General features: G+C 37.9%; 1 protein-coding gene across 1 annotated transcript; it reads right to left on the bottom strand.

Annotated features, from left to right (window-relative positions):
* Positions 1 to 6,597: 6,597 nt before the first annotated feature.
* On the bottom strand, positions 6,598 to 12,537 carry slc6a22.2 (solute carrier family 6 member 22, tandem duplicate 2). Its single transcript, XM_076110400.1, has 14 exons — positions 12,339 to 12,537; positions 11,919 to 12,053; positions 11,245 to 11,385; positions 11,059 to 11,143; positions 10,848 to 10,980; positions 10,605 to 10,739; positions 9,621 to 9,724; positions 9,398 to 9,522; positions 9,190 to 9,302; positions 8,970 to 9,107; positions 8,510 to 8,612; positions 7,988 to 8,088; positions 7,315 to 7,485; positions 6,598 to 6,762 (listed from the first exon to the last, which is right to left on the bottom strand). The coding sequence occupies exons 1-14, from the start codon at positions 12,535 to 12,537 to the stop codon at positions 6,598 to 6,600; spliced, it is 1,848 nt and encodes a 615-aa protein (XP_075966515.1).
* Between the last annotated feature and the right edge of the window lie 2,315 nt (positions 12,538 to 14,852).

Here is a 14,852-nt window from a genome sequence, read left to right as displayed (position 1 = left end):
TGCAAGTTAGGAGTTGGATTGGCAGAGTAAAAGTAGCTTGGAGCACTGTCAATGCAGCCTGGAGTCTGATACTGCAGCTAAGGTTATATAGCCCCCAGGGGCAGACTCACAATGGATCAAGAGGATGAGCAAGGATCTGGATAAGAATTCAACCCATAATCTATCATAATCACTTGTTGCACAGCAGAGCAGATTTAGTTTTTTAGGATGTAATGTATCACTGTAATCTCCCAAGATTTTAAGGATGCAATAGTCTTACCTGGTTTACCTGACAAATGCCTTGAAGGTCCATACATTACGTTTGAGCTTGCAATATTCAGTTTGTGGACTACCTCTGTTTTCTTGTCCTGAGCCTCAGCAGAAAGCAAAAAGTTGTTATGCTGGCATTTTTATTGAGTGTTACACATCCAAGAACCAAATTTGATGCATTGATTTGAAAGACAGCTAAAACATTACGTTACCTGGTACAGGTAGAAATGCATTGGTTAAGGATAGACCCACTGCATCGTTGTCACACCAGGTTTTGCAAATCCATGCTTGCCACGCAATCATTTTATTTAGTTGTGGCTGGTGCATGGACTTGACGCATGACCCTGATATACTGCGGTCTGCAGGTGTGGCAACTACACACAACTCCCTGTTAAACATTGTCTCATTCGTCTATGGTAACCCCTACCTAATCACTTCTGCCCCCTTCCAAAAGACAGCAGCAATCAGACAGCAAATGTACTTTTAAAGCAACTCCACAAAGACATGCTTTTGTCACTGGTTTCCTCTATGAATGTCAATGTTTTATCCTGCACAGAGTGAAAACAGATTGCTCGGCCTGCAGATGCAAATTGGTATAGATGCTACTGTTACTTTTTATTGCCAATAGATCATCGTCCAATAACGTCACAGAGAGTTTAAGACAGTAAGTCTCTACAGCAAATGTATACAGCAAATGTATACATTTCATATATTAAACTTATACAATCAATATAAGGAACAATTTTATAAGGTCAGGGAAAATATAATTTCAGAAACATATTAATTTAAGAATTTGAACTGTAGTTTTTAATGTGCAAACATATCAAACTACTAAGTCGTTTTGAATAAATGTATGATAGTTAATTACAATTGTAAATTCATATCTAAATAACAAAATAAAAAATTCCCAGTTTTGGAAAAACTGTAAGAGAAAAAAGTACGACTTACTTGAGCACTAATCAACTTACTTTCAGTCTACAGCTAAAAAAAGTGAATTCAATGATCCTCATCCACAAGGTATAGCAGTGTACATTTCCGCAGGTGTAATATGGAGTATGGAGTTCAGATTGCCTTTATGTTTCGATTACTTTTGATGTGTAAAAAAAAAAAAAAAAAGGTCTTTGAGACTACGACTGAATTAATGAATGAATATATTTATGGGTTGTTGGGTTTATTTTTTCAAGGTTAATTAATAAAATCAGTCTTCTTGACAACTAATCTGCATATGTAGAATATAAATTGATGGGGAGTTTAAAGTCATTGAAATATCTGGAGAAAAATGATAATACAACCATGGTAATGCCCTGGATGTACAAACAGGAAACCATCTGTCACACAGTTTTCATAAGTGTGCCAATTCCCGCAAGTGGGATTTCCAAGGAGCTTGTGTTTATCTGCTTAGCATCCAAAAATTGTCACTAGCAAGCTGTTAAACCGGAGGGGTTTGGCCCATTCTAATCTTCAATCCGAACAAATTGGATTCACACCTTGTACGTAATTCAGAGGCGTTGAGCAGCTTGTCTGGGAGTCAGGGCACACGTTAGAGGTGGCACCTGTCACCTTCAATTCACGTAGTCTTCAAATGTGATTACAGCAGCCACATACTAACTCCAGAGTTCAAAGACCTCAAAGTGGCCTCTGAGGCAGAAACTGAAAGTCAGGTATATTTTATCATGCTCCTCTGATGATGGTAATGAGATTTATTCTGTTTAGGGGACATATAGAGGCCAATATTGCCCCTAATAAATATAGGTACAATAAAATGTAATGCTGGCTGCTCTGTTTTTGTGATTATTTAGATGTAATGGTAGATACTGAAAACAACCTACATTATGTCTCCTTGTCAGTGGCAGAACAAGTATTCTAAAAGCACAAGCATCAGAATATATAAAAAATAAAAAGTTAAAGTATTTATTATAGTCTACAGCAGTGATTCTCAACTGGTGGGTCGCGACCCAAAAGTGGGTCGCGGACCGGTTTTCAGTGGGTCGCGGGCCTTTGCCTGACAAAAAAAATAAATAAATAAATAAAGTGATTTTATTTTGAAGGGCATTTTTTATGCAGCGGAATTATTCCAGCATTTACGGCACTTGTTCAGCGGTGCAGGAAAAACACCGACCAATGTGTTGTGAATCACATCACGTGATGAAGCTCAGCCAATCAAATATGGGTATTCTGACAAGTTTCCTGACTTGAGTGAGATGTACACACACCGTGACACATGGGTGAGAGACAAGGACATATGAGCAGAGCAGGACTATTTATTGAGGTGTGAGTCATGAAAGTCAAATCATAGGACGATCTCCAAAAGAGAGAAATGGCCAGAGAGACCAGAGTCATTAGACTCTGAAGAATTCACCTATATGAGTCTGTCCAGTCAAGCACTAATTTCTCTTTCTAGAAGATGAGAAAAATATAATATTATGGCTTTTTCACTTCACCCTGAATGAACTGAATTTAAAGCTGCAGGGAATGAAGTACAATGAAGTACAATTTACTGAAAACGTTTTATAACCACTGATAAGATTCAGTCAAAATGTTTTCAGTAAAAGTGTATTTTTCTTAGATTATAGCGACTTACCGAGCATTAAACAATCAAACCATCATCAACCGAAGAATACACTCCTTGAAAATAATGAAAACTACAATTATTCATACATTAAAACCTGTTTCGGCATGGTGTAAAGGGGTCAGAGGGGTGATTTGCTTACGTAGTACAGCTGGTGCAGCGAGAGCTGAGCTCTAAATGAGATTGAAATAGAAGCTCGGAGATGCTCTCAAGCCCGAGGCAGGTGAGAAGTCTCAAGCTTAGATCGTGCCTGCTCGTGCGTAAAGTCACAAGTACACAACACGACAGTTAATTCGGATTAACTCTCTGCTTTACAGCTATGCAAATACTTAACACACTCCTGTGCAGGTTGAAACTGTAACAGGACGTGCTGTACCTGAGACAAACAGGAACAGTAGCTAATCTGTTAGTAGGTCAGGAAGATGTGACTGATCTCGAGCGCATTGTGCCAGAAGCAATCAATGAACACACTGACTAACACTTCTTTAGAGTTTTGAAGCCAGGTAAAGAACACATAAATCCCCCCCTGTAAACTAAATTTCTAGCAGACAGGGTTGCAACCCATTTCTTACTGTTTGCAGATAGAGGGTTGAAGGTTCATATGGCAAAAAGGGAATATAAAGTGAATACTCTCCTGAGAGTTGGCACCATGATGATAAACTAGAACCTTCTTAAAATATAGTCAAAAATCAGAGGTTATTGGAAGCATTGGAATGTATGCGGTATATTTGTGCATTTTCTAATATCTGTCCCGAGTAGAGCTGAAACATTTCGTTGATCCTCAGGAAACTAATCGGCAACTGTTTTGACAGCTGTTCTAATCATTTTGAAGTGCAATAGTGGTTGTTTGGTTTATTGGATGTTGTCTGTTGATGTTTCTGCAAATAGTGGAGTTGTACCTTAGGTATGAGGGAAAATAACCATATACAAGGACTGAATCATATTTTCATTTGCTGCTGTAGCATTCTCTGGTGGTCTATTATATACTGCTCAGAAACGTTCAATATTAGCAAATGAATGACGGTGGTTGTTTGATGCTGTTTTGTATTAGGGTATCAGCATTAGTGCCAAATATAGGAACATCATTCAAATATGTATCTATGCTGGCTCTATTATTGGTTCAAAGAGTCCAAACCACCATGTTAAATGACCTCAAAATGATGCTTCACAGGACTGCATGGGATATGTGTTCGTTTTGTTTAATATTTGAATGTATTTTTGACATAATGTTTAAGGTTTCATTTGATATAAATTACCAATTTTGGGGGTTTTAAGGGATTTATTAGGGTTTGCATTTTACTAATTGACTGAATGTATTTCTATTGTTTTGTTTTTGTAAAACACTACAATATTCTTCGTACTCCCAGGTAGGAAGAAAATGTTGAAGTGATACATTGCGTATGTGCATGGATATACTCCTACAAAAAAGGACCAGACCTTGGACACCTTATTGCAGCAGGATATATCCTGCTGCAATAAGGTTATAACAATGTATATATACATTGTTATTGAAGCGGAGTGTTTCGAACAGAGACCTGCAGCGCCTCCCTGTGGCCAAACCTTGAATATGAAATGGACTATATGATAGGTCAGATATGTCTGTGTTTCTTGTATTACACAAGGTACGAAAATAACGTTGCAGGGTAAGAAAGAGATAAATGTGGAAAATGAATGTATTTTACAAAAATCACCAGGTACATTTGACTAAGAATTACACTAAGAAATTTAGAAATATGAAGTGCCTTGGGTAAGGGGTAAATTCATCAATCAAGTTTATTTATAGGCGTAGACTTAAAGTGCTTCAAAAATAAAACAAAGGCAAAGATCATCCATGACGAAAATATATAACTAGAGAGGTGAACTCAGTTGGGTCCAGGTCTCTGCCAGGTGTGTCTGCAACGACCGCTGTTGTATTGTGATTGAATACAACCAGTGCTGTACAGCGTTGTCAAACTGACTTGATTCAAATTCAAAAAGCAAGCGACTCAAAGTCATCGTATAATACTACCGTGCCAAAAAACAAAGGTAAACTCACTAAGCTATAAAAAAAACATACAAGATAGAAAGATTAAGATAAAAAGGTATTATAATAAAAAGGCAATACAATTAGAGGGTGTTCTTATAATTATTAAAAAGATGATAATAATACAGATTATAGCGACTAATTCCAGCAATAGCCACTCGGCTGGGTGCGGGAGAAGACCGTGTTTCTTACTCGCTTCAATAAAGAGATTCCAGGCGCTTTCACTTTTGGGTGAGGTTCCCATTTAATTAGGTTTTTGGTTTACAGATGATGATACATGATATGAGATCTGATTTATCTTCTCTCTGGTGTGGTTTGTGAGCAGTAAAAACCGTGCGATCTCCCCGTCACCCATGCATCAATAGGCTCGTTCGAGATGAACTGCGCCTCGCCTGGAAAGCAGACGAGAGCAGGTGGTAGCAGCAGGGGGCGTTGACAAAAAACTGCGGTTAGGTCGGACAGTTTTCAGCCGCCTTCAAAGAATAAACAGGAAGTCACAGTGCGCCGATCACTGGTGATTGATTCTGCGCAGGCCTGGCTTATCTCGAACGAGCCTATTAGCTGTCTGTTGCACCTGTGCCCCATATATAAATGACCTGCCACACGAATCCGCACTGCCACCCGTGGTCAACCTGAGGTAGGCTCCCAATATACTGTATATAAATATCATACACACAGACATAACTAATGGCTCCTACACAGATTCTAAAACAAAAGTGTTACCTCTTAACCACACACTAAACACAACTAAAAGTTTTGGGGGAAAAGATATGTTTCTCGTTTCCTTTAAAAGCAGACAACGTTTCCTCAAGTAAGCTCTTCTTTGTATGTATAGTGGAAATAAGACACAGGGAGTTGCTCAAGCAAAAAGCAATGCTTTACAATGTAAAGCTTAAAACTGGGTTATTTATAACTGAATTAGTTGTGTTGATAGCTTGTACACAACGCATTTTATATTGCTGCCCACACTATTTGTATTTACACTGTAATTAAAGTGTAAGATGGCTGAACAATGACGCTTGTTACACTGAATTACAGCCTGCATACCAAGTTTTCCCTCAGTTTCAGGTATTAAGGCAAAGAGGTGTGGTCTCATAAATTACACAGTTGCATTGGCAAGTTTTGCACTCACCTAACAATATTATTTACCTCTATACCTTATTACCCATTTTATATTCCCATTTTCCCTATGGATTTTTAGTAAGTATGTTACTAATTTACAAACTGCTAAATTCATTAGAATGCTTTCTTTCTCAGGCTTCCTGTGTGTTTCTGAATAACTATAGTTATGTACCCAATAGTTATGTATCAAACACTATTTAAAACTATAATATTTAAATTATATTAGGATTTGAAAATGAATGATACAAAACCGCATTTAAGATATTGCCATTATTATTAATATTGCAGTTTGTCACCCCCTTGTGTTTGTCACCCTATAAAGATACTATAACATAACTATGTAATAGCATTGCAGTAATTAAGATTAAATAACGCCTACTGACAACGTTCCCCACCAACATACACAAGACATACTCTCTATAAAAGTTTATGGTCCTTTGCATAAACACAAAATGATTTTGTGGCTAAATTCCTTATGAAACCTCTTCTCCTAGACTTCTTGTTTTATACCCCCATATCAATAGTTATAATAATAATAATGGACATTTAATAAGGACATCTTCCAGTGTGATTTTCCAAAAGCAACTGCACTCTTCAGGGCTTATTGTTTTATTTCAGTACTTTTTCTTGCAGTTTAGATAATGGATGATCTCTGAGCTCTGTCATCTTTGTCATCAGGACTTACTGTTGTGCGCAGTGTGTACAAGCCCGTAAAAGTATGAAATGCTTCTTTATTTGATGTCTTCTTTAACGTTGCAGTGGGTAAGTCCTTTGCTGGAGTGCAGAGAACTTTCAGTCTCTGTGTGGAGAAAGAAATGTCAGTTACTGTATGTTAACGGTGGTTAAATAACAAATCAGCTGAACTATAATCACGTTTTCTCATAATAAACACCAACTGTCAGAAACAACGACAATACAGTTTTGTCTTGATTTTTTAAATAAGACCACAGCATGCCTAATTGCTACATTAAAAAAAGTAAAATCCGGAGCAACAGCAGCAAACACCACAAACATTTTACTTGAAATACATTTACATACTTGGGGAAAAACTTAGGAATCGGCACCAACTAGCAACCAAAAGTTTGGTAGAATTTGAACTGAAAACTAACCCTGCAATAGTGTACAATTGTTTGTCGTCTTTGTAACAAGTTTGTCCTCCTCACAACTCTGATCTACTTATTCTCACAGACTTCACTCAATTTCACTCAATACAGATACATAGTGGTGTGGATGTAACCTCAGTTATCCTATTACAGACTCTAAACTGAGTTATTCAGTAAGCAATTCATACCTTTATGTTTTTAGTTTTTATTTTCTGATCTACCTTTGTAACAGTAGCATGTGACTGTACCTGTCTCAGTGTTCCTGGAGTTACACTCACAGCATACAGCATCCACAGAGGAACCACGAGGGTTGAAGAGAGAGTGAAGAGTCCTCCAATGGTGTAGCCCCACCAGGGATACTCATACGTGTTGTTGAAGGTGAGCGGAGTGTATTTGACCAAGGAGAAGAGAAATGTGAACTAAAAAAAGACAAGCAGAGTAGAGAAGGCGTAAAAACACTCAAAATGATCAGATTACTCATTCTTATGACAAACAGAAAAGAAAATTCTCAAACTAAGTTATATAAACTTAGTTCAGGAACAAGGACCACGCCCCGAACATATCTCATTTCATCCGCACAAAGTATTTAAGCACAAGTGACCCATTGACTTCCTCGGCCGGAGAAGCCCAGCCATCCACATCAGTCCCTTAAAACAATCACATAATAATTTATATAATTATAATAGGATTATTATAATATATTATATATATTATGAAACATTTCTTCAGGAGGAATAACCCAGTGATTAAAAATGACATTAAATAGAAATACAATATCCCATCAATGGTACTGGTCTCCATCTGGTGGAGATATAGACTGCCTTTAGGACAGAAGCCTCTGGCAGCTGTCAAATACACTTGTTTGTTAGTAAAGCATAAACAACATTACAAGGCAGTCATGTCTTTGTCTCCAATACTTACAGTACAGATAGCTGGTGTAAAGTACTGCCAACAATATTTCATAAAAGGCCATGGTTGATATCCAATCATGTCCTTTATATTTTCATACTGACGATCTGCACCTGAAAAACCCAAATGTTGTTACATCAGCGTTATGGCCATCAACTGAAATATTCCCAGTGCTATATGATTTTGCATACGGCTCCTCACAATTCAGCCTCACATAGTTGGAACGACAGGAAATTTCGGGATCTCATCTTGCATTCATATTATTAGTTATACAGGTTCAAACCAGGGTTTCCCCAACCTTTAGGCTTGTGTTTAGATGACCCCTTTGAAATGATCAATCTTTACATACGGTATAACTATGAAGAGCTTAACAAAACCCACAACGTTTCCCTGTTTTATGTAAATAATCCAATCCTGTTAACTGACTTGCAAACTCTCAGGTTTGGAACCACTGGTTTAAAAATAACATCATTTTATAAAGAGGGATTCAACAATGGCTCCGTCACATTTTACGAGGTTAAAAGTTCACCTTACCATAGACCCATCCAATACAGAGAGACTGAAGAATAGCAAAGAGCAGGAGTGTCATCCCACTGCAGGCATAGTAGTCAAACAGCTGGAAGATATAAAGGCCTCCCTGCAAACAACAACATGAACCAGGTCCTTCAGTTAAATTCAATACAAGGTCGTCATTGCATCATCGTCACTCTGTTTGTCCAATATATTATTGTAAAAGTATTTATCATATACAGCTACATATTAAATATTTCCTTTAGGTCATACTGTAAATTAATGCTTAATGAATGATAATTAATGCTAGTCGCATGTCGATGTCTCCTTGAGCAAGACACACTTAACCCCAAAAATTGCTCCTGTAGCTGTGCCTAGGGTGTAGAAATGTGATAGAATCTGAATTGTAAGTCGCTTTGGATAAAAGCGTTTGCTAAATGACTGTAATGTAATGTAAATCAATATCACAAAGTTTAAAACTCACCTCTGTGACTATCAAAAGGCCGACAAAGAAACTTCCAACAGAAATGGCAAGCAGAAGGAGTTTGCGGCGACAATGGTTTTGAAAGAAATCAGGATACATGTCCGTGATGGTTGTAACCAATGCCTCCAGACATACAAACTATGGCGAAAAATAAGACAGCTTAACACAAAATGGTAGTCTAAATCTGATTATTACATTCCAAGCAGACTTGTAGTCCTACCTCACTATCTAATCCTAAGAAGATGATCATAACGAAGAAGAAAATAGCCCAGAGCTGAGGAAGTGGCATTAGAGCCACAGCACGAGGATAAGCAATGAAGGCCAACCCTGGACCTGCAGATGTGATGGGAAAAACATTGTCATATTTTCTTAAACTATTCAAACTGTATCTCTCTGGATTTTTGTCAGGCATTATCAATGTTCCATACCTGATTCAGCCACCATTGATATGTCCACACCTTGCTCCTTCGCCATAAAACCGAGCACAGAAAAAATGGCAAAGCCAGCTACAAAGCTGGTTAAACTGTTTAACAGGCAAAGGTAAACACAGTCTCTGTGAGAGAATAGAAATATAGGAACATTAGCACACCTCTGCTCTAATCCAAACTAATCAAATTTTGAGCACAGTCTGTGGATGAAAGAAATACAAACCTGTAGCAGTTGTTGTTGTACTTGTTGTAACTTCCTAAAGATGTCAGAACACCTGTGCAAACTCCATAGGAGTAGAAAACTTGGCTTCCAGCATCCATCCATACCTGAGGAGTTTGGATGTGTTTATGTTCAGTTTAGGTTTGTAGAGATGCATGTATTTGCCACGTTGCAAAATGGTCATATTGAGAGTATCTGCAAAATGTTCACATGACATTTCTTTTACTTTGATTCTGCCATTGCAATACAGTATCTGAAGCAACTTAACCATGATTTACATTTTCCGGGATTACTAAATTTCCCGGGCTGCACGGTGGATCCCGTGTGGTCCTGTGTGGAGTGACAACGTGGGTTCTCTCCGGGTTCTCCGGCTTCCTCCCACACTCCAAAGACATGCAGCTTAGGTTATTTGGAGACTCGAAATTGCCCGTAGGTGTGAATGTGAGCGTGAATGTTTGTCTGTCTCTATATGTGCCCTGCGATAAACTGGCGACCTGTCCAGGGTGTACCCTGCCTTCGCCCAATGTCAGCTGGGATTGGCTCCAGCGCCCCGCGACCCTGAATAGGATAAGCGGTTTGGATAATGGAATGGAATACCTGAAACGCTCTTGCCTTGAATTTTTGTTAACGTGTGTAAATAATTATCAAACACATTTAAGGAATGCCATGCTAAAAACCTTTTCTATTGTTTTGGTAAAATGTTTGCTAGCTAGCACTTTTAGGAGTAGCTAGCTCTGGTCACTAACTGCCTTTGTGACTTGTAGCTGTATTAGTTGCCAAGCCTACCATTATGCTAATAAAGACTGGGAACATGGTTAACGTTATATTTGCTAAACATCAGCAAGTTAGCAGTGACACTATGAGCATATAACCATGCTGATATTAGCATTTAACTCAAACGTACAGCCTCACAAAGCAGCTAGCCAGCTGCAGACGCTTTTGGTTATAATAAAGCACTCCAAGCACTTGGTTCAGGTTTGGTCGTACCTCTGGATCAGTGAGGCGGGATGGGTCTGGGTAGAGGTAGAACATGATTCCGTCTTTGGCCCCCGGTAATGTAAGACCCCGAACAAGCAGAACCAACAGCATTACATATGGAAATGTGGCAGTGAAGTAGACCACCTAAGACAGAAGCAACAGCTTTTGTGTTACCTTTTGAAGTTAAATATTTTAAGAACAGGGTTTACATGAATTCAGTCATTAAAAATGAACATTAAGATTTTACTGTACCTTTCCTGTGGATTTCACTCCGTTCCAGACACAGAAGTAACACAAAATCCAGGCAAGAAGTAGACAAAGGGCCAGGTCCCAACGAACATTGCCAATTTCCTCAATCCCACCGGACAGGCCCAAGATTCTCCTTCTGTAACAAAGTTTATTAAGGAAAACACAACAAAAACAATACCTGCCCTGATATAATGCTTTCATTCATGCTACTTACTCCCAAAATTCTACAACCGAAGACGTGCTATTTCCATACAGGTGCAGAGGGGAAGTTTGATTGTGACCATGCTCAAAGCAGCCATCTTACATGAAAAGATGAGAAAGGTTGTGAAAACTTATTTCAAAAGTGAACACTTTGCAGAGTTTTATGAGTCATTATTGCTGAGAAATAAAGTCTGGATACCTGTGTTCCAGCTGTTGCGACAGGTCGCCCATGGAAGCTCTGAGCTGAAGGATGAAAACAGGTAGAGAAACGCCCAAGCCAGGATGATGATGTAATACACCCCAGTGTACAAAACCACCACCTGGCTTCCGTAACCTAAACCTGCAGAGAGATACAGATGTCAAATTGTAATACCAGGAAAAATTACTATTAATGAGGCATTTGTACCTTGCTTACACTACTTACTTACTTTTTAAAATAATTTATAAAAGCATATATTAAGATTATAAAATACAACTCATTGTTCAGGATTAAACCTGCATTTCCCAAGCTTTTTGATTTGTGAAAAGTAAAAGTATCCAATATTTAAAAAAGAGAAGAAAAAAAAAGTTAGTGAAAGTGCAAAAACTTTATACCAATTTGTATGTACTATGAGTGATCCCTGTCACATACAAATAGTCATTTTAGCCATTGTTTATATACAAATATAAAGAATCTAGCTTTGAGTAAATACAACAGTGAGATACATTTAAAAAACACTTGCATTGTAAGCAGAATATTACAACAGCATATTTCAAATTAAATCGTCTTTTACCCAATCTCCGACAATCTGTACTCGTATGCAAACATATTAATTACACAGAATCGTTTTGAGCTGATAAAATAAAGTGCCGACAAACACTATAAAGACTTACCTTCAAAAAGAGGGCAGATTTTTCTCCAACATGTAATTCCACCCTGACTGGTGTACTGGCCCAAAGATGTCTCCAGGAAGAAGAGTGGGATGCCACAAGTGAACAAAAACAAAACATATGGTATGAAGAAAACCCCTTTAAAATAAAAATGAAATATCTGGTTAAAATATTGATAAATATGCATACATTTGTGCACACAAATAATGATTTGTAAAATGAATGTAGTTAAGCGGCGAGAAGAAACAGGTGTCATTATTTTAACATTAAGAAATCCTAGTTACTTTATAACAATACTGAGTTGTAAAGTTGAGTTGTAGGGTTTCTTTTGCTGAATATCGTTCTAAAAGACAATCGTAATCCCTTCCAAGGCTGGCTACGACACAGTATTTTTTACACCTGGCCACAACAACAACGATTTACCTCCTCCATTTTTGTAGCACAGGTATGGGAATCTCCAGACGTTCCCCAGACCGACAATGTGTCCGGCCACTGCCAGGATGAACTCAATCTTACTACCCCACTGCTCCCTCTCCTGGGGTTTGTGTTGAGCATGTCCTGGTGGACTTGACCCACAGTTCATCACATTTAGTTTCACCTGTGAGTTTTGTCTTTGGTCCATGTCAACCTTTAGTAACAATTGCATTTTGTCAGTGATGTTGGAAACACCAAACAATGGCATGAATTTATGGTAGATTAACCTGTAGTGAATTCAAGATATATATATTTTTAGGGACAAATACATTTCCTTTCTAGAAAATGAAAAAACATTCAAAGATTGCTTTTAATACCTTAAACAATAGCTAAACAAGACCTACATTTTAATAAAATATACAGTCCAATAAAATCAGTCAAAGTCAAACCTGAAAGAAGTTTGAGTATTTCCTCCTCTGACAGTTGTATTCTGAAAGAAAAGGTCAGCCTCTCTCCAGGAATAAGTTGAAGGAAATGGGTTTCTGTGAGGAGTGGCCACTGAGACTAACAGAAACCAACAGAAACCACGAGAGCAGGGCTAGAGCATAACCATTATATGTAAATGCAGCTCATCTGTTGTTCTTGTTGTACATTTGAAAAAGTATCATCGTTGCTGTAGTTAGTTTATCATAAATCAATAGAAGCATTGGGAAACACTGGACTAATCTACCTAGATAAGTATTTAAATGTAGCCACCTCGATCAGCTACAACATTAAAATGATTTGATGCACAAGTATTACCAATCTATTAATGTCAAACAATAAATACGACGATTATCAACAATGAGCACTAACTTACTTTTGATACTTTGAGAACATTTGAGCTGATAATACTTCTTTGCTTAAGGATTTAGACGTATTCTACTTGAAAATGAATATTTCCACATTGTGGTGGGCCTATTAGTAATGTGTTTATGTTATCCAATATGCTGTTCAGATAAAAATACACAAAGTTCTGTTTAAAGCTATACTTTCACCTGAGTTTGAAGGCTATCTTGGACAGGTTTTCCCCTTCTTTGTGTTACATTGCATAACAAGACGAACAAAAGCAGCTAATCTGAGTATAAGATTTCTCAGCTCTCTCCGTCTCATTGTTCTTCCAGAAAATCAAAGCCCGAAACCAGTCATTTTTATTCATGATTTTGGGTTTGAGACTTGGATCTTGTGGTGTTTTTACACAATTCTGCATACTTGACGGTTGTACCAAATGATAGACTACATCGTGGTCAAATAAAAGAGATATCTTACTTATTTTTGATGTGATGCTGCCAAGTGCTTTTTAATACCAGAGACAAATGTTTTTGGTATGCACACTCAACACCAAAGAGACTAAATGACGACTTGAGCTTAAAATGTTGATGTTAAAGACAATTTGTGATCTTTTGAAACCCACAAACTATGACTGTGAACACTGACCACTTAATTGCATACGAACATCCGTAAAACCAGCCTCTAGTGTATTTTAATGGTGAACCATTGATGCCGAACCGTGAGGGGTGATCCGTCACACCACTAGTGTCCAATTAAGTGAAATTGGACATTTTCCCACGGCACACCTGACGATTAATTCCCTCCATTCCTTACTGCATGTCCAAACAAAGTCAAAAGCTGCATGTACTGTATGTAGGCACTAGACGGAGCCAATGATCTGCTCTCTCTTAAAGTATATTCTATCTTCACTGTGCATGAAAGGCCTATTATACATGATGCTAATGCAGACATATGCAATCACCACATGTTGTTATCATGTTTATTTCACAGCTGGATGAACATCATCTAATAATTTACAATACAACATTGTTGTCAGTTTGCTGGTGCACTTACCTTCGAGTTATTGTACAGTATCAATTTATTTTGTATTTTCAACATAATTTTAGTACTTGTCTTATGCTGCTTGCATTTCTATTTTGTCTTTGTATGCATTTCCTGTCTGTCTGTAACTTTGTGTCGTGTTGTGTCTTAACCAGGCCTCTCTTGAGAATGACATGATGTCTCAATGAGCCTACCTAACCTCTAACTAAAGGTTCAATTTAAGTTTAAAAAAAAAGAAATCACTGAATCTCCTGACGAAGACTGGACAGCTCTTTTTCTGTACCCATCCTCTGTTTCCAATAAGTTGTTATGCTTACACAGAAAAATAGGTCGCTTGTCAGTACCTTGCAAAACAACCCATATGAGCCAAAAAGGCCAGAAATATTGTGGTCATGGTTAACAATATGCTCAGGGCACGTAAGGGAAAGACGGTGGGTTAAAAGAGGAGCTGGGATAGAAACCACAGTCTCCCGTGTCAGTGTCAGAAAATTCAGGCCCAACTATCCAACAAACTGCCTTCACAGAGAGAAAGAGCTTTTGTGTCTGGACAACAACAAGAGGGTGCTTGTCATGAAACATCTACATTCAGTACTGTGGGTCATTTTAAGCATTTGAACAAATATTGTTTCTGTCCCTCTGTTTTACTTTTTG

The sequence above is a fragment of the Anarhichas minor genome, unplaced genomic scaffold (genome assembly GCF_050575085.1).
Source record: "Anarhichas minor isolate MPS153535 unplaced genomic scaffold, ASM5057508v1 ptg000043l, whole genome shotgun sequence".
Lineage (NCBI taxonomy): Eukaryota > Metazoa > Chordata > Actinopteri > Perciformes > Anarhichadidae > Anarhichas > Anarhichas minor.
The sequence above is the reverse complement of the archived record's forward strand: the minus strand, read 5'-3'. Positions and strand labels throughout refer to the sequence as shown.

Bases quoted from the DNA above. Each gene is read 5' to 3' on its own strand.
- slc6a22.2 (XM_076110400.1), bottom strand. From the start codon at position 12,537: ATGGACCAAAGACAAAACTCACAGGTGAAACTAAATGTGATGAACTGT. The intron at 8,613-8,969 runs GTGAGTTTTAAA...TGTTGTTTGCAG, and splicing joins GCCTTTTGATAGTCACAGAG to GGAGGCCTTTATATCTTCCA. The intron at 8,089-8,509 runs GTAAGGTGAACT...TGGGTTTTTCAG, and splicing joins CTGTATTGGATGGGTCTATG to GTGCAGATCGTCAGTATGAA.